A 26,365-nucleotide genomic window follows, 5' to 3' on the forward strand; every position below is an offset into this window, starting at 1 on the left:
GCCAATAGCCAATTGTCTTTTCATTTTAAAATAGTTAGAAAATAATCAGAATTGGGAAGGAATGGGTTAGACCTTGTACAATGCAACATGCTTAAGCATCAATACTTGCATCTCTAGAGGGGTGCCTAATTAAGCGTCTATCCTTTACGAATATGCACTAGAAATTTTAAGAATAAAATAGTTTATTTCTCTAAGCGCACCTTGCATTGTAGGCCTTATTAATTGCCACCCTCCTGATATCCAGATTTTTCTGAATTTGATTTTTTTTAGAAGATTTTTCTGAATGAGATGAATCAAAGTTGCTGGAAGAACATTTGTATTGGGCTTCTTGGGTTCTAGGTTTAGCTGAGAAGAGGCCCAAAAGTTTTTGCAGCTGGGTTCTGGCTAACGTGCTTGTGGTCCGTTTCTGAAGAAAAAAAATTAGTGGCGGTGCCCTAAGTGCTGCCGTGAAGCAATTGGAGGGCATTAAACAGCAACAACACACGGCCGCTAATTAACTTGCGGATGCCTAAAAGAAAACCAAAAATAAGTAATAATCGTAACATGATCAAATATTTCCTCTTGGTAGGAGGCACTCAATTCTAAAACGACATGCAAATTAACCCGATCAAGTTCGAGATACGATCAAAAGCGTACAGCCAGGCAATCAAATCAATCCATGGCCATGCATGTAAATGATTCGAATTATGACAAACAACATCATGGGCAGTTTCTAAAATCCGGACGCAATCTTTGGAACGAAAGAAGAGTGCATCCGAGCGGTATTCGCGGCCTGCCTGAACTGAACTGAACTAATACTTGGGAGGGTCGGAGAAGAAGTTGTTGATCGCCGGCATGATCTCGGGGCGCTGGCGGTCGATGAACTTCCTGAAGCCGTGCTGCGAGTAGCGCTTCCCCTCGTCGAAGTTCTCCTGGATCCCCGCCGCCCGGTTCTCCTTGGTCACCCTGCACAGATCGACACGACAGCGAACGGCGGCGCGATTTCAGATTTGGAAAACGGTTTCGTCGGCCGTCGGCGGTTGAAGCCAGTCAGATCGGGGTCTCCGCCGACGAGACGGGGCGCGGGTTGGGGTTTGGTCGGTACCTGACTTCCGGGTTGGTGGTGATGTTGCGGATGAGCTGCATGGCGCAGATGGAGACAGCCACGCCGGTCGCCGCGAAGATCGGGTACACCTGCACCGTACCAGCGCGTGATTCATGGCGAGAAAGCCAGATCAAATCGGTCCACCGAAAACCCAGCGACGTCACGGAACACGAAAAGAAAAACTCCGATCTACGATCGTACCTCAGGGCGGAGCCAGCGCTTCCAGGCGGCGGAGGAACCAGCGGCCGCCATTGGTGTTTCTTCCTTTCTTTCTTCTCGCCCAAGGATTGATCTGCGGGAGTAGTTTCGTTGCTGGTTGCCAACTAGCACGGGAGGGGGTTGGCTCTGTGTCAACCCGGGTCGCTATATAGCGGGCGAGGCGCGTTTGGTTGACGCGGTGGGACGTGGAGTTTGCGAAGACCGGAGGAGTGAAGATTCGCCAGCGTGCGGTGACCAAATGCGCTGCTTGGTAACGCGTACGACACGTGAACCGGTCACGCCCGCGCCGTAATGGTACCGTGTGAGCAAAAACACGAAACGTGACGCAACGAACATGTTAGTTTGGGTTTTTTTTGCGGGAAAAACTTTCAATCTATTCATCTTCAATCATGGTAGTACAACGAATACTAGAAACAAGATCCGTAGACCATCTAGCGACGACTACAAGCACTGAAGCAAGCCGAAGGCGCGCCGGAGCCGGGCAAACGTTGTTGTAGTAGACAGTCGGGAAGTCGTCGTGCAGGCCCCATAGAACTAACGCACAAGAACAGCAACCACCGCAGATGAAGAGTGTAGATCAAAAGAATCAAACCTGAAGACACACGAACGAAGACGAACGACGAACAGATCCGAGCAAATCCACCAAAGATAGATCCACCGGAGACACACCTCCACACACCCACCGATGATGCTAGACGCATCACCGGAACGGGGGCTAGGCGGGGAGACCTTTATTCCATCTTCAAGGAGCCGCCGTCGTCTAGCCTTCCTGAGCAGGACACAAACCCTAACAAAGCTCGAAAAAAGATCTAAAACGGAGTCCTCCCACCGGCAAGGGCCGAGATCCACTCCGTCTCCATGACCCTAAGGCCACCGGAGACGGGATGGACCGGCGCCGGCACCGGCGGGAGGCAGAGAACCCTAACTTTTTGAAGGCGGCGGCTGGCTAGGACATGTTAGTTTGGGTTGAGTGCAAATTCTACTGAACCACGAAAAATGTGAAGTAATTAACCACTCTGCAACAAATCTTCATCATTATCTTTATTTTTAGGACCGCAGTATCTCGACAACATTCGCTAGGAGGGGTTGGCATTTGCGAACGTTTTAGATGACAAGTTTAGTTGTATGGGTTATCGGTTTCTCACAAAACGTGTGACAGTTTCTAGGGAGAAGCAAAATTTTGCGGCAAAAAATGGCAGGATTTGTCATCTCTTACCAGGTAAAGGCTCCGGCTTCCATTTTCTTTGAAAACCACCTTAACTGTCTTTGTCTCAGCTTTAATTCATTTATCAAATGAAAAATTATTTTCTTTGGTAATCCAATAAATGCTTACCATGTTTACCAATTAAAATTCTAGCATTTATTTTGGCAGATAAATCACATGCAGGATTTTATTAGGTAAACAATTATTTACACAATCACGTTAATATAGACATGTAAATCATGCCCACATGTTAGTGCCAAGATGGCAAACATCACCACAAAGGTTGTAAGGCATGGATCGAGCGCCGACTCTAAGGTGGGAGGGCGCGACCTCCGGTCTCTCCCCGTCAACACCTTGCAAAGGTCTCATATATAACTACACGGGCAACAACGTCGTCATCTTGTGTCCTAATATGTCCGCTCGGGCGCAAAGGTGAAGGTGTGGTCCTCTTCTGCTAGGCGATTGTTGCCAAGACGAGACGGGGGATCTTGGATCTTTAGATACGAAGACAACAACGAGTATGTGTTTTCCGACTGTTTCTGACACCACAAACGAGAACAACGGAGCATGAGGACAGTGCGGGTTATCGGAGCGCCCCAATTTGGGATTTTGGTGGTGCCGACGACCTTCCTCCCTGAACCTTCGCCAAAAAGTGTGATGGTGGCCGGCTCTTGTCGTGACTGGACTAGCTGCTTGTGCGAGCATTGTCTTCGCTTGTGTGGCATCTCACGTCAAGACCATGCTATGCACGTCACTGTTGGGATCATGGAAAGTGGTGGCTACAACACATGTTGACTTTGATTTGGTAGTGCTTCTCAAGTATCATCATGGCATTGCAGAAGCTCGTTCACTACTTCCAGGCTCACCTCATAAATGTGGTCAGCACCTCCCCTCTATCAGACATCTATCGCAACAAGAGACCACATGACGGTTCACCAAGTGGGCTATCAAGTTCCTCGCTTTCCACATCACATACCAAGTGGGCTATCGAGCTGAGGATTTGTGGTAGTAGCTATATGTCATGTATCTCTCTTTCCCGACCTTACGAATTGCCACCATGATTATGATCTTGGGCATTTATGATTAGTTGAACTGTATGATGCACCTCTCATGATGAGTAACTTAATGGTTCGAATATTGTTGATTTTGTATTCTTGAACTTTGGTAGTTAATGATATCACATGATGCTTATCTAGTATAATTTCTGGAGACACTCGGTGTGACATTGGGGTGACTTGATAGGTTAGGGTTAGAATGATAAAGATCATTGTATTGTCGTAGTATAATTATGTGGTTGCCTGAGGTAGACAATGAGGTGGTTCAACAGATTAACATTAGAAAGACAACTTTTGAGGTGGTTCGCTCTTTGCGCACTTATGAGATCTCACCCATAGTTGATCCAATAAAAAAAAGGAAAGTTGTGAGGTTATATCAAGTATTTTAATGAAATTATAATGTTGAGTGTTGAGTGTTGACACTAGTGAACCTACGCACCCTAGGCTTTGTTTCCAATAATTACAAACCTTGTTTCAGTCACGTTTAAATCTTGTTACCTTGTAATTTTTATTTATTCAAAAAATACAAAAATATTTGCACCATCCAAATTATCTATCATTCAATTTATCAATCTCTTCGCTGAAGTAGTGAACCTATACACTTGACAACAGTATTAGGTGTGTTCGGGACACAAGAGACTACTTGTATCTTATTGCAAGATTGCTTGAGGGGAGAATATATTCATCCTACATTTCTCGCAGATTGATAAAAGTTATGTCATCCAATTTGAGGGGAGACTACATTTGTCGTGAAAATAAAATAAAATAAATTAAAGTGAAACAAATGGCGGTTTCAGTCCCTTGTGAGTTCATCAACTTGCATGTGTAGTCCAACGGCACCCTTTCTTACTACTTTCTATGGTGTGGGTGTTATCAAAGTTTCTGTTAGCCGTTCTATTTTATTCGAAAGGTACAAAAATATTATCCAGCAAATTATCCTTTAATTTGCATGCCCTCTGCAACAAGGAGCCTTGGTGTAGTCGCAACAAGATCTCGTTATTTTGGCCCGTCCATACAAAGGTTCGTCCAACAAGTCTCTAGACCGCGTAACTGGGTGCAGCTGCGGCTAGCTAGTTAGAGATGCACTAATTGAGTTTGCCCTTAAACTGAAAAAATGCACAAAAGGGGAATTCTTTTTTCTGATTATCTAGGGCACGTGCACGTCACCAGTCATCCAAAGTCCTAAGTCTAAGTTTTGGCATGATGAGATCATGTCTTCTTTTGGCATTGTGTCGTTGCAAATCTGTATGATTCAGGATATGAGATTTGTGACACGTACTCCCTCTATGTCAAAATATAAGAAGTTTTTTATATAAAGGGGGTATAAATAAACATCTTATATTTTGATATAGAGGCAGTATGATGCACACAATATGTCTCGTGTTAGAACACTTTCCAGTTTATTGGCCAAGGCAATTGATGGTATGTGCACAATGGTGGATAGCAGAATTTTCTACCACTGAAATCCGGGTCACATGTAGCAGCATGATCACCTGGTTTTATTTCCGAAAATTAAACAAGGAGGAAAGCATACCACATACTAATAAACAACCAATACCAGCCAGTTATATATCTATTCAATGAGCCAACATTCATGCGTGGAGAATATCCAGATCTAAAACAAACATTCATGGGACATATTCAGCCAGCCAATCAATCTCATTGTTATCCAGAGCGATTACAAAAATGGATTCTAAAAATTGTCCATCGTAAGCAATACAGATTCATCAAAACTCGTAAGATTCAGGACTACCTAGGCTGGGCTTTCGAATATATACATCAATGCAAACAATCGGGGAGAGAAATTGTTATTCTAAAGTTAGACTTTGAGAAAGCCTTCGACACTATGGAACATGACTTCATACTTAACATTCTAAAGTGCAAAGGTTTTGATGATCGCTGGTGCATGTGGATAAAAATGATTCTTGAATCTGGAACACCTTCTGTTCTTCTAAATGGAGTGCCTGGGAAAGAGTTTAAATGCAAAAGAGGTGTTCATCAAGGGGATCCGATGTCTCCGCTGCTATTTGTCATTGCCGTCGATCTACTACAATCCTTGGTCAACAAGGCATGGGAGGAGGGACATCTAAAATTACCGATTGAGCAACCGGCGTCGGAACAATATCCGGTCATTCAATACGCCGACGACACAATCATTGTGCTACCTACCGAAAGTGATCAACTGCACACTATTAAAGCAATTCTAGATTCTTATGCTAGGGCAACTGGGCTTAAAATTAGTTACAGACAATCACAATTGATGCCCATAAATGTTGAGGAAGAGAAAGCACAACAATTAGCATTGGAAATTGGATGCCAAGTTGGGAGAATGCCATTCACATACTTGGGACTTCCATTGGGTACCACAAGGCCGACTGTGAGAGAGCTCATGCCCCTTGTGGATAGAATCGAACGCATATTAACTGGAACGGCAATCTGGCTCTCTTATGGTGAACAAGTACAACTCATTAATTCAGCACTTTCATCTCTGCTCTCATTCGCCGTGTGTGTCCTCAAACTCCCTTTGAAATTAATTGACATTTTTGATCGGGCAAGACGCCACTGCCTTTGCAGAAAAGTCTTAGATCGAGATGCAAAAACTCACTCCCTGGCAGCGTGGGACTTGGTTTGTCGCCCCAAGAAAAAAGGTGGCTTGGGTGTGCTTGATCTCAAAGCTCAAAACAAAGCCTTGCTAATCAAATATATACATAAATTCATTCATAAGGCTGATGTCCCCTGGGTCATGATAACCTGGAATGCATATTATGAACATGGAGCTCCTCATGCAAAACCAGCTTGCGGTTCGTTTTGGTGGACAGATGTTTTTCTTTAATGGATATATATAGAGGTATCACCTCCTGTGTGCCGAGGGCTAGTGACACAGTGCTCTTTTGGAAAGAACTCTGGCAGGGAGATAGAGTGCTCATGGATTCTCACAATCATTTATTTTCATATGCTCATGATGAGGACTTATCATTAGCTCAACTACACTCAAATCCAGACCCAACAGTGTTGTTTCAGCTACCGTTATCTATTGAAGCAAGATCAGAACTGGATTATATCATGTCTGTGATCAATGCCATGATGCTGGACCACATGGGTGTTGACGAATGGATCTTATGTTGGGGAGATGAACATTACAAACCAAAAAATTTCTACAGATTCCTCTCCCGAAATATAGCTGCCCCACGCTATATAACCTCAATATGGAAATCAAAATGTATCATGAGGCACAAGGTTTTTGCATGGCTCATGCTAGTGGACAGGGTCAACACGAGAGATATGCTACTAAGAAGACACTTCAACATTGGAGACGATCACTCTTTCCTGCTGTGCAACCTTGCTGATCTTGAAACAAACAAACATCTTTTTTATGATTGCCAAATTGCCAAAAGATGTTGGGAAATAATTGGAGTGAATTGGGACTCAAACGAAGACATCTAGATAATGTTTGACACAACTTCGACAACTTGGCACAAACCTGTATTCAAAGAAATCACTATACTAGCAGCTTGGAACATCTGAAAACAAAGAAACAAGGTAATGTTTGATGGTGAGGTGGCTTGACACTTGGACTGATTGAGGATGCTAAAGAAAGACCTGGAGATCTTAACATTCAGGACTCAAGGAGATGCTACTACTTTCATCCAAGGGTTGATGCAGTCCTTGATTGTACACCAAAACTCCTCCGTGTAAAATGTAGACACTTGCTTTTTCTCTCCTTTGGCCATTATGGCTATGTATAAAATGTAAAATGTAATTGACCCCCTATTCAATAAAGCAACAGTAGGAGCCTCTCCTGCTGTTTTAAATTTCAAAAGAAAATCAATCTCATTGTTATGAAAGAGGCAACATAAAAAAAATACTACTTAAGTCCTTTTGCGCAGGGAGTAGTTGACATTGACAAACTCCATGCCACATAGTAATATCCAAAGATTACAACCGAAAAGTGGTTTCTTGGAGACAAGACCAACATCACCATTCGACCGACACTCGGTAGAAAATAAACATGGGGCACGTGCTAACATCAAGTGCACCATTCTGTGAGATGGCAACTCCCCCATATGATTCTCTTGCACAATTGTTCAATAGAATAGCCGAGTCAACAACTAAACTAGTGAATTTATAATAAACGTACATGTTTATCCATGAAATCCTTGAGAAATGGTAGTCTAATTCTTTTATACTTTCTTCTCAACAATTGAAACACGATTTTTTCTGCTAAAGCTTGCACATCCAGCTGAAGAAACACATAAATGTGGAAGAAAGAAGTAAGTTTGAAGGTGGAATTACACGCTTCCGTTAAACAAAAAATGGAGAATTTCCTGTCTAGATATAGAATTTGGCTAAAGTATATCTAGGAAGGAATGAACGAGTAAATTGGAAAAGCTAAAGAATAGAACACTAAAAGAGAGTGACATTAATAATAGATGGTCCTAACATTTGAAAAATTGTTTGTTTAGGTACCATTGTAGGTTGTGATGCATTTCCAGACATAGATACCTGGATCAACAAAATTTATGTTTTCTAGGGACAAAAGTCACTGTGGTAATCATACTATGTGAGAAACCGAACAACTGTAAAGAAAAATCAAGTGAAATTTAAGCTTGAAGGGCTACTAGCATCTGAATAACCTTATTCCAAATATGGTACTTGCATATGTTTTTTTCGGAATATGATATGTTTAAAGAAAGGGCAGTGAGGATAGCTTGCTAGGAAAAGATTCTTGAAATTGTACACTACAGCTTAAATTGTTGATCGAAAATTGCGTGTATCACATATTTAAAGAAAGTAAATGTACACCTAGTGCAATGAAAATGTTAATTCATCGAGAGAAAATGTTAGTTGGGTAGTTAGGAAATGCATGTGTTTGATTTGAAAATGTACATTAGCTAACTTGGTATGGAAAATGCTACATTTCATCAGTGTATTTGCCTTTTGGAAAAAAGTGTTGACATGTATTTCAGAAATGCCTTTGAGAAAAATGTTCACCACATATTTGAAAGAAAAGATATGCACTCCTAGTGCTATGAAAATGTTGTTGCCTCAAACGAAAAATGCTAGTTTTGTAGTTGGAAATGTATATATGAGACATCAAAATGTACATCAACTAAATTAGGTGGAGAAAATGTACTTTTAAACACATGTACTTGCCTTTGGAAAAAAAGTGTTGATAATGCATTTCAAATATGTCTTTGAAAATTTTTCATCACCTATTTGAAAAAAACAAAATGTACAACTAGTGGTATGAAAATGTTAATTTATCAAGAGAAAAATGTTAGTTGGGTAGTTAGACAATGTGTGCGTTTGATTTGAAAATGTACATCAACTAATTTTGTGTGGAAAAATTGCTACATTTAGTAAGTGTATTTGCCTTTTGGAAAAAGTGTTGACATGTATTTCAAAAATTCCTTTGAGAAATGTTTTTACCACCTATTTGAAAGAAAAAAAAAGTACACCTATTGCTATGAAATGTTGTTGCCTCAAAGGAAAAATGTTAGTTTTGTACTCCCTCCGTTCCAAATTAATTGATCTTCATTTGTCTAGACACGGATGTATCTAGACACTAAACAAGTATAGATACATTCGTATCTAGACAAATGAAAGTCAAGTAATTTGGAACGGAGGGAGTAGTTAGGAAATGTATGAGTTAAAAAAATGTATTTGCCTTTGGGAAATAGTGTTGATAATGTATTTCAAATATGCCTTTGAAAAATGTTCATCATCCATTTAAAGAATGAAAATGTACACGTAGTGGTATGAAAATGTTAATACATGAAGAGAAAAATGTTAGTTGGGTATTTAGGAAATATATGTGTTTAATTTGGAAATATACATCAATTAGGCCCCGTTCGAAAAGTCTCCAGCTTCCAGCTTCATCAACTCCCGCAAGAAGCTGAGCCGAACGCTCTATCTCCACGGAGTTGAAATCGAGAAGCTGGCGGCGTCGTAGTGCAAAACCTGAGGAGATGGAGAAGCTAGCCTTTCCCAGATCCCAGAAAACACAGGAGGTGGAGTTGAGTGAAATTACAAAGCAATGCTACCGCCAAGTGACTTGATCGAACCGGTATGAGGGAAACTATGACGAGCGAACATAACATTCACCAGCGAACCTGCCGCATGGGCTGAAAATAAAGTCCACACCTACCTCTAGGGCTCTCAGCCCGCTCCAAACCTCTGCCCAAATTGGCCTAATATATGGGCTATACGCTGGAAGCTGGTACGACCAAGAAGCTGGCTAGCCGAACAAATTGCTGCTCCCGTCGGAAGCTGGCTACGGCTGGCTTCACGGGAAGCTGGCTATTCTGGGAAGCTGGAGAAGATCCGAACGGGGCCTTAATTTGGTGTGGAAAAAATGCTATATTTAATTTGAAGGCAATATGCTCTAGAGGCAATAATAAAGATGTTATTTACAGTTCCTTATATCATGATAAATGTTTATTATTCATGCTAGAATTGTATTAACCGGAAACTTGTACATATGTGAATACATAGACAAAACAAAGTGTCCCTAGTATGCCTCTACTTGACTAGCTCGTTAATCAAAGATGGTTAAGTTTCCTGACCATAGACATGTGTTGTCATTTGATGAACGGGATCACATCATTAGGAGAATGATGTGATGGACAAGACCCATCCGTTAGCTTAACATGTTGATCGTTCAGTTTTATTGCTACTGCTTTCTTCATGACTTATACATATTTCTTTGACTATGAGATTATGCAACGCCCGAATACCGGAGGAACACCTTGTGTGTTATCAAACGTCACAATGTAACTAGGTGATTATAAAGATGCTCTACAGGTGTCTCCAAAAGTGTTTGTTGGGTTGGCATAGATAGAGATTCGGATTTTTCACTCCGAGTATCGGAGAGGTATCTTTGGGCCCTCTCGGTAATGCACATCACGATAAGCCTTGCAAGCAATGTGACTAATGAGTTAGTTGCGGGATGACATTACAGAATGAGTAAAGAGACTTGCCGGTAACGAGATTGAACTAGGTATGAGGATACCGATGATCGAATCTCGGGCAAGTAACATACCGATGACAAAGGGAATGACGTATGTTGTCATTGCGGTTTGACCGATAAAGATCTTCGTAGAATATGCACGAACCAATATGAGCATCTAGGTTCCACTATTGGTTATTGACCAGAGATGTGTCTCGGTCATGTCTACATAGTTCTCAAACCCGTAGGGTCCGCACGCTTAACGTTCGGCGATGATTTGTTTTATGAGTTATGTGTTTTGGTGATCGAAGATTGTTTGGAGTCCCGGATGAGATCACAGACATGACGAGGAGTCTCGAAATGGTCGAGAGGTAAAGATTGGTATATTGGAAGGTAGTATTCGGAGACCGGAAGGTTTCCGGAGTGTATCGGGTACATACCGGAGTACCGGAGGGGTTACCGGAACTCCCCGGGGAAAGATATGGGCCATATGGACCATAGGAGGGAGGCTAACCAGCCCACAAGGGGCTGGTGTGCCCCCCACAAGGGAGGAGGCTGAATTGGACTAGGGAAGGGGGCGCCACCCCCCTTTCCTTCTCCTACTCCCTCTCCTTCCCCTTTTCCCCCCTCCGGTAGAAATGAAAAAAAGGGGGGCCGAATCCTACTAGGACTGGAGTCCTAGTAGGACTCCCCTCTCCTTGGCGCGCCCCTGGTGGCCGGCCTCCACCCCTCCTCCTTTATATACGGGGGCAGGGGGCACCCCAAAGCACATCAATTGTTCTCTTAGCTGTATGCGGTGCCCCCCTCCACAGTTTACTCCTCCGGTCATAGCGTCGTAGTGCTTAGGCGAAGCCTTGTGCGGATCACATCACCATCACCGTCATCACGCCATCATGCTGATGAACTGTCCCTCGACCCTCTGCTGGATCAAGAGTTCGAGGGACGTCATCGAGCTGAACGTGTGCTGAACTCGGAGGTGCCGTACGTTCGGTACTAAGATTGGTTGGATTGTGAAGACGTTGACTACATCAACCGCGTTAACCTAATGCTTCCGCTTTCGGTCTACGAGGGTACGTGGACACACTCTCCCCTTCTCGTTGCTATGCATCTCCTAGACAGATCTTGCGTGATCGTAGGAATTTTTTTGAAATTGCATGCTGATACGTCTCCAACGTATCTATAATTTTTGATTGTTCCATGCTATATTATATTCTGTTTTGGACATTATTGGGCTTTATTATACACTTTTATATTATTTTTGGGACTAACCTATTAACCGGAGGCCCAGCCCAGAATTGCTGTTTTTTGCCTATTTCAGAGTTTCGCAGAAAAGAATATCAAACGGAGTCCAAACGGAATGAAACCTTCGGGAACATGATTTTCGGAACGAACGTGATCCAGAGGACTTGGACCCTACGTCAAGACATCAACCAGGAGGGTACGAGGTAGGGGCGCGCCTACCCCCCCCCCCCCCAGGCGCGCCCTCCACCCTCATGGGCCCCATGTTGCTCCACCGACGTACTCCTTCCTCCTATATATACCTACGTACCCCAAACTACCAGATACGGAGCCAAAAACCTAATTCCACTGCCGCAACCTTCTGTACCCGTGAGATCCCATCTTGGGGCCTTTTCTCGAGCTCCGCCGGAGGGGGCATCGATCACGGAGGGCTTCTACATCAACACCATAGCCTCTCCGATGATGTGTGAGTAGTTTACCTCAGACCTTCGGGTCCATAGTTATTAGCTAGATGGCTTCTTCTTTCTTTTTGGATCTCAATACAATGTTCTCCCCCTCTCCCGTGGAGATCTATTCGATGTAATCTTCTTTTGCAGTGTGTTTGTTGAGACCGATGAATTGTGGGTTTATGATCAAGTTTATCTATGAACAATATTTGAATCTTCTCTGAATTCTTTTATGTATGATTGGTTATCTTTGCAAGTCTCTTCGAATTATCAGTTTGGTTTGGCCTACTAGATTGATCTTTCTTGCAATAGGAGAAGTGCTTAGCTTTGGGTTCAATCTTGCGGTGTCCTTTCCCAGTGATAGTAGGGGCAGCAAGGCACGTATTGTATTGTTGCCATCGAGGATAACAAGATGGGGTTTATATCATATTGCATGAGTTTATCCCTCTACATCATGTCATCTTACTTAAAGTATTACTCTGTTCTTTTGAACTTAATACTCTAGATGCATGCTGGATAGCGGTCGATGTGTTGAGTAATAGTAGTAGATGCAGGCAGGAGTCGGTCTACTTGTCTCGGACGTGATGCCTATATACATACCTAGATATTCTCATAACTATGCTCAATTCAATCAATTGCTCAACAGTAATTTGTTCACCCACCATAATACTTATGCTCTTGGGAGAAGCCACTAGTGAAACCTATGGCCCCCGGGTCTATTTTCCATCATATTAATCTCCCGACAACAAGCTATTTCTGGCACCGTTTTATTTGCTTTGTTTACTTTGCATCTTTATCATGAAAATATCAAAAATATTATCTTATCATATCTATCAGATCTCACTCTCGTAAGTGACCGTGTAGGGATTGACAACCCCTTATCGCGTTGATTGCGAGGATTTATTTGTTTGTGTAGGTACGAGGGACTCGTGCGTGGCCTCCTACTGGATTGATACCTTGGTTCTAAAAAACTGAGGGAAATACTTACGCTACTTTGCTGCATCACCCTTTCCTCTTCAAGGGAAAACCAACGCAGTGCTCAAGAGGTAGCACATGCTACGTTCCCCAAAGTGGCATCCGAGCCAGGTCTATGCGTAGATGATATGCACGAGTAGAACACAAAGAGTTGTGGGCGATAATAGTCATACTGCTTACCACCAACGTCTTACTTTGATTCGGCGGTATTGTTGGATGAAGCGGCCCAGACCGACATTACATGACCGCGTTCATGAGACTGGTTCTACCAACGTGCTTCGCACACAGGTGGTTGGCGGGTATCTGTTTCTCCAACTTTAGTTGAATCGAGTTTCACTATGGCCGGTCCTTGTTGAAGGTTAAAACAACACACTTGACGAAAAATCATTGTGGTTTTGATGCGTAGGTAAGAACGGTTCTTGCTAGAAGCCCGTAGCAGCCACGTAAAACTTGCAACCACAAAGTAGAGGACGTCTAACTTGTTTTTGCAGGGCATGTTGTGATGTGATATGGTCAAGACGTGATGAGATATAAATTGTTGTATGAGATGATCATGTTTTGTAGAAGTTATCGGCAACTGGCAGGAGCCTTATGGTTGTCGCGTTATTGTATGAGATGCAATCGCCATGTAATTGCTTTACTTTATCACTAAGCGGTAGCGATAGTCGTGGAAGCAATAGTTGGCGAGACGACAATGACGCTATGATGGAGATCAAGGTGTCAAGCCGGTGACGATGGAGATCATGACGGTGCTTTGGAGATGGAGATCAAAGGCACAAGATGATGATGGCCATATCATGTCACATATTTTGATTGCATATGATGTTTATCCTTTATGCATCTTATTTTGCTTAGTACAGCGGTAGCATTATAAGATGATCCCTCACTAAATTTCAAGGTATAAGTGTTCTCCCTGAGTATGCACCTTTGCTACAGTTCGTCGTGCCGAGACACCACGTGATGATCGGGTGTGATAAGCTCTACGTTCACATATAACGGGTGCAAGCCAGTTTTGCACGTGCAGAATACTCGGGTTAAACTTGACGAGCCTAGCATATGCAGATATGGCCTCGGAACACTGAGACCGAAAGGTCGAACGTGAATCATATAGTAGATATGATCAACATAGAGATGTTCACCATTGAAAACTACTCCATCTCACGTGATGATCGGACATGGTTTAGTTGATATGGATCACGTGATCATTTAGATGACTAGAGGGATGTCTATCTAAGTGGGAGTTCTTAAATAATATGATTAATTGAACTTTAATTTATCATGAACTTAGTCCTGATAGTATTTGCATATCTATGTTGTAGATCAATAGCTTGCGATGTAGCTCCCTGTGTTTATTTTTGATATGTTCCTAGAGAAAACTAAGTTGAAAGATGATAGTAGCAATGATGCGGACTAGGTCCGTGATCTGAGGATTATCCTCATTGCTGCACAGAAGAATTATGTCCTTGTTGCACCACTAGGTGACGAACCTGTTGCAGGAGCAGATGCAGACGAAATGAACGTTTTGCAAGCTCAGTATGATGACTACTTGATAGTTTAGTGCACCATGCTTTACGGCTTAGAACCGGGACTTTAAAAATGTTTTGAAACGCCACGGAGGATATGAGATGTTCCAAGAGTTGAAATTGGTATTCCAGACTCATGCCCATGTCGAGAGGTATGAGACCTCTGACAAGTAGTTTGCCTACAAAATGGAGGAGAATAGCTCAGCCAGTGAGCATGTACTCAGAATGTCTGGGTACTACAATCGCTTGAATCAAGTGGGAGTTAATCTTCCAGATAAGATAGTGATTGACAGAATTCTCTAGTCACTATCACGAAGCTACTAGAACTTTGTGATGAACTATAATTCGCAAGGGATGACGAAAATTATTCACGAGCTCTTCGCGAAGGTAGAAATCAAGAAAGAGCATCAAGTGTTGATGATTAACAAGACCACTAGTTTCAGGAAAAAGGGCAAGGGAAAGAAAGGGAACTTCAAAAGAATGGCAAGAAAGTTGTCACTCCCATAAAGAAGCCCAAAGCCAGACCCAAGCCTGAAACTGAGTGCTTCTACTGCAAAAGAAATGGTCACTGGAAGTGGAACTGCCCTAGATTCTTGGCGGATAAGAAGGATGGCAAAGTGAACAAAGGTATATTTGATATACATATTATTGATGTGTACTTTACTAGTGTTTATAGCAACCCCTCGGTATTTGATACTGGTTCAGTTGCTAAGAGTAATAACTTGAAATAGGAGTTGCAAGATAAATAGAGACTAGTTAAGGACGAGGTGATGATGTGTGTTGGAAGTAATTCCAAGGTTGATACAATCACCATCGCACACTCCCTCTACCTTCGGGATTAGAATTGAACCTACATAAATGTTGTTTGGTGTTTGCGTTGAGCATAAATATGATTTGGTCATGTTTATTGCAATACGGTTATTCATTTAAGTCAGAGAATAATTGTTGTTCTGTTTATATGAATAAAACCTTCTATGGTCATACACCCAATGTGAATGGTTTATTAAATCTCGATCGTAGTGATACACATATTCATAATATTGATGCCAAAAGATGCAAAGTTGATAATGATAGTGCAACATATTTGTGGCACTGCCGTTTAGGTCATATTGGTGTAAAGCGCATGGAGAAACTCTATACTGATGGGCTTTTGGAATCACTTGATGCTTGCGAACCATGCCTCATGGGCAAGATGACTAAGACTCCGTTCTCCCGAACAAAGGAGCGAGCCACTGACTTATTGGAAATAATACATACTGATGTATGCGGTCTGATGAGTGTTGAGGCTCGCGGCGGTCCGATGAGTGTTGAGGCTCGCGGCGGGTACCATTATTTTCTGACCTTCACAGATGATTTGAGCAGATATGGGTATATCTACTTAATGAAACATAAGTATGAAACATTTGAAAAGTTCAAAGAATTTTAGAGTGATGTAGAAAATCATCGTAACAAGAAAATAAAGTTTCTACGATCTGATCGTAGAGGCGAATATCTGAGCTATGAGTTTGGTCTTTATTTTAAACAATGTGGAATAGTTTCGCAACTCACGCCACCTGGAACACCACAGTGTAATGGTGTGTCCGAACGTTGTAACCGCACTTTATTAGATATGGTGCGATCTATTATGTTTCTTACCAATTTACCACCATCATTTTGGGGTTATGCATTAGAGACAGCTGCATTCACGTTAAATAGGGCACCATCTAAATCCGTTGAGACGACACCATATGAACTATGGTTTGGCAAAAAACCTAAGCTATCGTTTCTTAAAGTTTGGGGTTGCGATGCTTATGTGAAAAAGGTTCAACCTGATAAGCTCGAACCCAGATCGGAGAAGCGCGTCTTCATAGGATACCCAAAAGAAACTGTTGGGTACATCTTCTATCACAGATCCGAAGGCAAGATATTTGTTGCTAAGAATGGATCCTTTCTAGAGAAGGAATTTCTCTCGAAAGAAGTGAGTGGGAGGAAAGTAGAACTTGATGAGGTAATTGTACCTTCTCTCGAGTCGGAAAGTAGTTCATCACAGAAATCAGTTCTAGTGATGTCTACACCAATTAGCGAGGAAGTTAATGATGATGATCATGAAACTTCAGATCAAGTTACTACCGAACCTCGTAGGTCAACCAGAGTACGTTCCGCACCAGAGTGGTACGGTACTCATGTTCTGGAAGTCATGTTACTAGACCATGACGAACCTACGAAATCGGTGATGAGCTCAGATTCCGCGAAATGGCTTGAGGCCATGAAATCTGAGAAGGGATCCATGTATGAAAACAAAGTATGGACTTTGGTTGACTTGCCCGATGATCGGCAAGCCATAAAGAATAAATGGATCTTCAAGAGGAAGACGGACGCTGATTGTAGTGTTACTATCTACAAAGCTAGACTTGTCAAAAAAGGTTTTTGACAAGTTCAAGGGTGTTGACTATGATGAGATTTTCTCACTCGTAGCGATGCTTAGGTCTGTCTGAATCATGTTAGCAATTGCCACATTTTATGAAATCTAGCAAACGGGTGTCAAAACTGCATTCCTTAATGGATTTCTTAAAGAAGAGTTGTATATGATGCAACCAGAAGGTTTTGTTGATCCTAAAGGTGCTAACAAAGTGTGCAAACTCTAGTGATCCATCTATGGACTGGTGCAAGCATCTCGGAGTTGGAATATATGTTTTGATAAGTTAATCAAAGCATATGATTTTATACAGACTTGCGATGAAGCCTGTATTTACAAGAAAGTGAGTGGGAGCACTACAGCCTTTCTGATAAGTATATGTGAATGGCATATTGTTGATCGGAAATGATGTAGAATTTTCTAAAAAGCATAAAGGAGTGTTTGAAAGGAGTTTTTCAAAGAAAGACCTCAGTGAAGCTGCTTACATATTGAGCATGAAGATCTACAGAGATAGATCAAGACGCTTGATAAGTTTTTTCAATGAGTACATACCTTGACAAGATTTTGAAGTAGTTCAAAATGGAACAGTCAAAGAATGAGTTCTTGCCTGTTTTGCAAGGTGTAAAGTTGAGTAAAGACTCAGAACCCGATCACGGCAGAAAATAGAAAGAGAATGAAAAGTCATTCCCTATGCCTCAGTGATAGGTTCTATAAAGTATGCTATGCTGTGTACCAGACCTATTATGTACCTCACCATGAGTTTGGCAAGAGGGTACAATAGTGATCCAGGAGTGGATCACTGGACAACGGTCAAAATTATCCTGAGTGGAATAAGGATATGTTTCTAGGTTATGGAGGTGACAAAAAGTTTGTCGTAAAGGTTTACGTCGATGCAAGCTTTGACACTGATCCGGATGACTCTAAGTCCCAATCTGGATACATATTGAAAGTGGGAGAAATCAGCTAGAGTAGCTCCGTGCAGAGCATTGTAGACATAGAAATTTGCAAAATACATACGGATCTGAATGTGGCAGACCCGTTGACTAAACTTCTCTCACAAACAAAACATGATCACACCTTAGTACTCTTTGGGTGTTAATCACATGGCGATGTGAACTAGATTATTGACTCTAGCAAACCCTTTGGGTATTGGTCACATGGCGATGTGAACTATAGAGTGTTAAAACACATGACGATGTGAACTATTGGTGTTAAATAACATGGCGATGTGAACTAGATTATTGACTCTAGTGCAAGTGGGAGACTGAAGAAAATATGCCCTAGAGGCAATAATAAAGATGTTATTTATATTTCCTTATATCATGATAAATATTTATTATTCATGCTAGAATTAACTTGATACATGTGTGAATACATAGACAAAACAAAGTGTCCCTAGTATGCCTCTACTTGACTAGCTCGTTAATCAAAGATGGTTAAGTTTCGTGACCATAGACATGTGTTGTCATTTGATGAACGTGATCACATCATTAGGAGAATGATGTGATGGACAAGACCCATCCGTTAGCTTAGCATGTTGATCGTTCAATTTTATTGCTATTGCTTTCTTCATGACTTATACATATTCCTTTGACTATGAGATTATGCAACTCCCGAATACCGGAGGAACACCTTGTGTGCTATCAAACGTCACAACGTAACTGGGTGATTATAAAGATGCTCTACAAGTGTCTCCGAAGGTGTTTGTTGGGTTGGCATACATCGAGATTAGGATTTGTCACTCCGAGTATCGGAGAGGTATCTCTGGGCCCTCTCAGTAATGCACATCATGATAAGCCTTGCAAGCAATGTGACTAATGAGTTAGTTGCGGGATGATGCATTACGGAACGAGTAAAGAGACTTGCCGATAACGAGATTGAACTAGGTATGAGGATACCGACGATCGAATCTCGGGCAAGTAACATACCGATGACAAAAGGAATGACGCATGCTGTCATTGCGGTTTGACCGATAAAGATCTTCGTAGAATATGTAGGAACCAATATGAGCATCCAGGTTCCGCTATTGGTTATTGACCACAGATGTGTCTCGGTCATGTCTACATAGTTCTCGAACCCGTAGGGTCCGCACGCTTAACGTTCAATGATGATTTGTATTATGAGTTATGTGTTTTGGTGACCGAAGATTGTTCAGAGTCCCGGATGAGATCACGGACATGACGAGGTGTCTCTAAATGGTCGAGAGGTAAAGATTGATATATTGTAAGGTAGTATTTAGACACTGGAAGGGTTCCGGAGTGTATCGGGTACATACCGAAGTACCGGAGGGGTTACCGGAACCGCCCGGGGAAAGATATGGGCCATATGGGCCATAGGAAGGAGGCTAACCAGCCCACAAGGGGCTGGTGCGCCCCTCACAAGGGAGGAGGCCGAATTGGCCTAGGGAAGGGGCGCCACCCCCTTTCCTTCTCCTACTCCCTCTCCTTCCCCTTTTTCCCCCTCCGGTAGAAAGGAAAAAAAGGGGGGGGGGCGAATCCTACTAGGACTGGAGTCCTAGTAGGACTCCCCTCTCCTTGGCACGCCCCTGGTGGCCGGCCTCCTCCCCTCCTCCTTTATATACAGGGGCAGGGGGCACCCCAAAGCACATCAATTGTTCTCTTAGCCGTGTGCGGTGCCCCCTTCCACAGTTTACTCCTCCGGTCATAGCGTCGTAGTGCTTAGGCGAAGCCCTGCACAGATCACATCACCGTCACCGTCACCACGCCATCATGCTGACGGAACTCTCCCTCGACCCTCTGCTGGATCAAGAGTTCGTGGGAAGTCATTGAGCTGAACGTGTGCTGAACTCAGAGGTGCCGTACGTTTGGTACTAAAATCGGTTGGATCGTGAAGACGTTCGACTACATCAACCGCGTTAACCTAACGCTTCCGCTTTCGGTCTACGAGGGTACGTGGACACACTCTCCCCTTCTCGTTGCTATGCATCTCCTAGATAGATCTTGCGTGATCGTAGGAATTTTTTTGAAATTGCATGCTACGTTCCCCAACATAATTAGTGTATTTGCCTTTTGGAAAAACTTTTGACATGTATTTCAAAAATTACTTTGAGAAAAATGTTCACCACCTATTTGAAAGAAAAGAAATGTACACCTAGTGGTACGAAAATGTTGTTGCCTCAAAGGACAAAATGTTAGTTGTGTAGTTAGGAAATGTATGTGTGAGACTTCAAAATGTACATGAACTAAATTAGATGGAGAAAATGGTACACTTAAATAAATGTATTAAGAACAATTCCTATACATTAAGAACAATCTTATAGCGAGACTGGTTTTTCTACCATGCACGGGAGATACCGTGCATGAACAACATCAACTCCATTATGACAGCCAGCACACGTACTCCATCCTACCCCTACCTAGATTCTTCCTCTCTCTTCAATCCACTGATGCATTTTAAGTTCAGTATCAAATTTAAAAACCATCATATTTTTTAAAGAATTTTGTTTATTTATGATCTTCTTACATATTTCCGCTCTTAGCGACGAGATCTTTTCCAAAATATGAATTTGAAAAGTTGATGAAACTATAAAAACAATGATTGTTAGCCTTGTTTTATGCCAATTTGCAGAAGTTATTTTCCGTTGTTATTAAACTTACTAATGTGTGCAAGAAGACTTACTAATGTGTGTCGGAACACAAACGTAGTTATATATCCATGCGATAACCATCATGTAATAATCCATTTTTGCACATGTTTCACTGTGTTTTAAAAACTCAAAATTAAAAAACTGTCAAATAAATACTAAATATTGGACTTGTTTCGAAGATATCATCAAAAGAAAGACACGCATTTATACAGATTATTCATCCTATATTTATTTTAAAATAAGTATATGATTGTTCGAAGTTTATAAAGTTGGAAATAAAATCCATATACTGTCTGGGAATACAGTGCATTGACCTAGCATAGTACTATGCTGCAGCCTTGCTTCATAAAGTTGTTAGATGACTATAGATATAAGAATGATTACATGGGATAGTACTAGTTGCACGAATCTCTTACAGGATGAACGGTTTAGCCATGCACGGGATATCCCGTGCATGGTAGAATCTCTTTTCTCATCTTATAGCTCCATATTCACAATGGTTAAGAACAGTCCCAGCCATTTCCAACTAGACAAAAGGCTCAATTGAGTGACTACAAATTGACCTATGCATCTGAATGACTACAAATCCAGTGACTACAAACTCAACAAGACAAAAACCATGTCCAACTAGACAAAAGCTAGCCACATTAGAATGTTGAAGTTTTTTTTTTTTGAGGAAACATTAGAATGTTGAAGTTATCTCAAAAACAAAAGGACTAGTAGTGTGGTTGCGGAAGGCCTTGAAAGACCAACAAACGTATTGGGCCGTTCAGCTGAAGGCGTCGTCCTAGACTCTGAACGAACCGCCAATGCGGCGTATTCTCGTTCAACCAAAACAAACCGACTCGATCGATCAGATCCATAAATTGCACTTACGTCGTGGGATGTCTGCAAGTCGTGGTCGATGCCTCGCCGGCGCTAATCAGACTTGCGCTGGTGAACGTCACTAATAAGCCGCCGAAGCCGCCGGCTTCCGAGAAGGATCGCTACTATACACCTAAGACTTTCAACCTGCCCCTCTGCCTCCGCTGCCCGACGGTCACCGCCATGGTGCTCGAGACCACTGTATGCCGGGAAGAGCTCGACGATTCCCGCAACATCGGCATACAGCTCGACATGCCGAGCCTGTGCTCCTTCCGCTACAGGGGGTTCCCCTTCAAGCTCTCGCTGAGATCGCCGGCGCCGGGGCTGGCACGGGTCTACCTCGACACCAACCACAGCGAGAGAGGTGTCTACAAGTGCGAGCCCACGGCGCGCGCCCTCGCCAACTTCTCCAGCACGAGGGCCCTGAAGCTGCAGCTAAGAAGATCGAGAACATACTCTCCCATAACGCATCAAGCAGCTACCGGTTTCAGAATTCCACCGGTAACCAAGATGCTGACGAGGAGGTCATCCTGCCGACCTTCCCGAACCTGAAGCTCCTCGAAATAGACGCAGAATTCAACTACAGGGACAACAACACGGCATTGGCGTTGGCGACACTACTCCGCTCCTGCCCGGCAATGTCGGAGCTCCGACTCAGGCTAAACATGACATGGGACTACGACTACGATCGCAAGACCGAGCAACAGGCCGCCGGAGGCCCCTTCGCGCAGTCCGTGGAAAGGTTCAACAGGCTCGGTTCCATGTGTGCGCGGAACACCGTGACGACGTTGAGCTCGGCGGGGTCTCCGAGCTTCCGGATGACTTCACCTACAACTCTGCATTCAGCTGCCTGACGACGAGCCTACGGAAGGTGACGCTGCAGTTCAAGTCAAAGGAGCTCAATTGCTTCCAGGTGCAGCTGGCCAAGTTCCTCGTAGAGAACGCCATGATACTCGAGGAGATGCACGTCGAGGATGGGGACCAGTTCTGGCCGGACCACCTCTTGGACAAGCTCACGAGATGGAGGACCGACGCGTTCCGAAGGAGGAACCATCGGACACGGCCGGTTTTCAGGTGTTCCAGCTAGCTAATCCTGTCGCTGATCCTAAGGTCAAGGTGCATTACTGATATGATTGCTATATATAGAGAAGGTCTAATCCTAAATCAAGGAGTATCTCGTCGAGACTGCAGGCTTGAATTTTGTGGAAATTAAAAGATACACACATGATTTCTTTTTTTCCTTATATAATGCAAGTACTGTAGTATTTTTATGTTGGATGACTCTGTTCATGTTTTCCTGTGCTTTCTTTATCGTGTCGAACAGTATTTGATGCTACACAGGGTAGTTTTAAAATCTATAAAGCCAATGCTTCAAAGTAAATTTAAACTAAAACCACAATAAGTATTTTGGAACGGATAGTGTAATTTTTAAACCTATTGGTTTCATAGTGTTATTAGTATTATTAAGAAATAGGCATCCCCAGATTTTAGGGAGTACTGACCACATGACACATGTGGTGAGCAAGTCAAACAATTAGAAAAACACAAAAATAGTGAATATATTGGGCAAAGAAAGCACAAATAGAAAGGGCAAAAAAGTGCAAACTTCTTGACCCATGACCATGCCGAACCCTAAGAGTGTCAGCTTGAGCTCTAATCATGGGGCACTATTTTGTATGTCTTTCCCACACCGAGACGCAGCAAGTGCTCGCCTGTAGTGGGTCGACCGGTTTAGTTGATGCAAATGTTAGTCAGTTTTGCTTATTTCGTTTGTCTCTTTTCTTTACTTTTCAAAACTATTTTACTTAAATTTTTAAAAATGTTTATACCATTCAAAAAATATTCGTGACATGTAAAAACAATCACACGCTTTGAAAATATGCTCGTGACATTTTTTAAAGGTTTATAAACTGTAAAAAAATGTTGATGTATCTTTAAGAAATTTTTTCGTACCATTAAAAAAATGTACATATGTCCGTGAAATTAAAAGAAATGTTAATATATAATGTAAAAGACAATGTCCACGTAATATATGTTTCACGTGTATTTGAAAATGCAAATTGAGGGAAGGTTTTGGAGGAGTCCAGGCGTCCGCCACGTTGAGCTTCTACAATGCGGACCAACAAAAAAAAAATCACTCCCTGCGTGTCGTCTCGAGGATGGTCCGTGCATTTAAAGTGCTCCGCCGGCTGTTTGCATCAACACTGGTTGATCGGCCGCTCGCGTACCCAACCTCCACAAAGATCCATACTCTGTGAAGCCTGATCTAGCGCTCCATTTGTCGGGCACGTCCCCAAAGTCGTACCCCTCGTTGCCCTTCTCCCGCATCGATATAAGCCGCCCTCAAATGACCTTTGCATTCTAAGATCCCACCAGAGTACTATATTTAGTACAATTGTTATATGACACATGCTTTTTTTATGGGAAAACTACGTCCTCGAGCTCGAGGTCCGAATTTCTTCATAATAGTACTCCTACTGACTTCGGCTTTAGTAATAAATAAATTCGCTTTGTCGAAATCCCTATAATGAGTAGCATTTGTGGCTGCCAAATAAACCAACTTTAAAATGAGATAAGATGCTCGATAGGGCATGAGGTTCGGTATTCCCCCACGATCTGAGCTCCCCTCAAATGTCAAAAGTAGCAGAAAAGAATTCGACATATAGAAAATTGTACCAAAATCCCAAGACTTCGTCGGAGATGAACCATTTTGCGGAGGCGAGCCGGAGCAAATTGAGATGGAGGTCACTCAAGCTAGAAGCGGCGGCAGCGATGCCAACTGCTCTTTCACGCCTAACCCAAATTAAATGCAGGACTATTATTATACTCAAACAACATAGTCCAAGGAATCAAAATCGGATGGTCTTGCATGTTACACCACGGTTGTCGGTGACATTGTATTTTCGGTGCTTATGAATGAACGCTCGTTGAACTCACTCGCAGTTGGCTGAATTTGTTTTGTTTTATTTACATGAATTTGGTTTGTTGCAATTGGCTCATTCTCTTCACGAGAGACGGTGCAGGTATGTGCATGTGCCGTGGTGCGGGGCCAGCTAGGCTATTTCATCGTTGCCTCGTGTGCCCCTCTTCTGGTGTCAGGATGCTTTTGCAGATGAAGTTTTTGCGCCTTGTGAAGGTGTCAAGCTGATGCGGCAGAACACAACCCAAGCTTTTGTTATTCAGACTGACTGCGCCAAACTCATTCGCTGTATATCTGTGGGAGAGAACGGCCGGCCCGGACACGTCATCCACGAGTTCAAGGGTCTAATGTTGGGACTTGAGAAATAGGGAACTGAAGCTTGTAATAATCATGCCACATGTATGAGTGGAGGGCGTTCCTGGCCTTACACTACCGGAATCGCACCCTATGCCGACGGCCAGGGCCGTCGGCATAGCCATGACTAGCCGTCGGGTCAGGCCTATGCCGACGGCCCCCGTCGGCAACATATCCGTCGGCGTAGCCAGGATGACCGTCGGCATAGAAAAGCCGTCGGCATAGACCCTATGCCGACGGTGGCCGTACATCATCGCCTAACGGCGGCCGCCGTCAAGTGCTGCCCAATGGCTTCGAGACGCCGTTCAGCATGGGCGTGTCTATGCCGACGGCCCAGTCGTCGGCTTAGTTTGAAATTATGCCGACGGCCAGGCCGTCGGCATAGACACGCCACGTGTCAGATACTGGGCGCTCCTGGGGCAGGTCTATGCCGACGGCCTGGCCGTCGGCATAGACGTGCCACGTGTCGGCCACTGGGAGCTCACGCCAGGCCTATGCCGACGGCCTAGCCGTCGGCATAGTTTCCACGTGTCGTCCACTGGGAGCTCACGCCAGGCCTATGCCGACGGCCAGGCCGTCGGCATAGATTCTGTCCAGTTTTTTTTTTCTGTTTCTTTTCAGCTCAATTCATTTGAATATATAACAAACAGCATATAGAACAAACAGCATATACACAGCATCACACAACAAATTGGCATCGCTAAGAAGCATCGCAAAGCATCACACATATAAGTATCATCACCACAAAGCATATAAGAAACTCACAAACAACAATAAGATAAGTATCATCACAAGCATACAAGTATCATAGCATCGAGAACAAGCAAGTATCATAGCATCGAGAAAGGCTTAAGCGCCAGGACGTCGAGCACCGCGGAGGTCGTCACCGCCAAGACCGCCGAAGCCCAGGTCGTCACTGCTAGCGGCAGCGCTACCGCCAAGACCGCCTCCGCCTCCATCTCCGTGGATCGGAGTGGTCAGGCTCCGTGTCTCGGGAGTGTTGCGAAGACCACCGCCAACGGTAGATGCACCTGTTCCCTGGATGTTGAAAAGATATATTAATGGGATATAAGACTGTGTTGAAAGGCATGACATGCTTTGGGTGAATTGATTGGGGATGAACTAACCGGCGAGGGGCCAGCGTTCTGTGCCACAAACTCCTCAAAGGTCAGCAGCACTGGTTGTGCTGGAGGACCCTCTGCTGATGGCCATTGAGGACACCTGCCGGCCGCCATTTCCTGAAAAGCGTGCTGCATCTCGCGATCCCTCTGCTGATGGTATGCATGAAGACGGTCGTGCCACGCCATGGTCTCCTGGCGTGTGTACTCCATGTAGGCCTACAGTATGACATGATGAGACTCATAAAACTACTAAATGCGGAAAATAAAGGCAACAATGAAGATAAAAGGGAAAATACTTACAGTTTGCTGCTCCTGAAAGAGGGACAGTGACGGTGCACTGCTCATGCGCGTGCTCGTGCATTGGCTCAGGGTCGGGTCGATCCGACGGAGCTGTGTGTAGGAGATAGACG

General features: G+C 43.3%; 1 protein-coding gene across 1 annotated transcript; it reads right to left on the minus strand.

The window, feature by feature from the left end:
* Positions 1-579: 579 nt before the first annotated feature.
* On the minus strand, positions 580-1,501 carry LOC123048707 (uncharacterized). Its single transcript, XM_044471751.1, has 3 exons — positions 1,286-1,501; positions 1,085-1,173; positions 580-945 (listed from the first exon to the last, which is right to left on the minus strand). The coding sequence occupies exons 1-3, from the start codon at positions 1,334-1,336 to the stop codon at positions 792-794; spliced, it is 294 nt and encodes a 97-aa protein (XP_044327686.1). The 5' UTR covers positions 1,337-1,501; the 3' UTR covers positions 580-791.
* Positions 1,502-26,365: the final 24,864 nt, after the last annotated feature.

The sequence above is a fragment of the Triticum aestivum genome, chromosome 2D, assembly GCF_018294505.1.
Source record: "Triticum aestivum cultivar Chinese Spring chromosome 2D, IWGSC CS RefSeq v2.1, whole genome shotgun sequence".
Taxonomy (NCBI): Eukaryota; Viridiplantae; Streptophyta; class Magnoliopsida; order Poales; family Poaceae; genus Triticum; species Triticum aestivum.

Bases quoted from the DNA above. Each gene is read 5' to 3' on its own strand.
- LOC123048707 (XM_044471751.1), bottom strand. From the start codon at position 1,336: ATGGCGGCCGCTGGTTCCTCCGCCGCCTGGAAGCGCTGGCTCCGCCCT. The intron at 1,174-1,285 runs GTACGATCGTAG...GGTACGGTGCAG, and splicing joins AGCGCTGGCTCCGCCCTGAG to GTGTACCCGATCTTCGCGGC. The intron at 946-1,084 runs GTACCGACCAAA...CGATCTGTGCAG, and splicing joins ACCACCAACCCGGAAGTCAG to GGTGACCAAGGAGAACCGGG.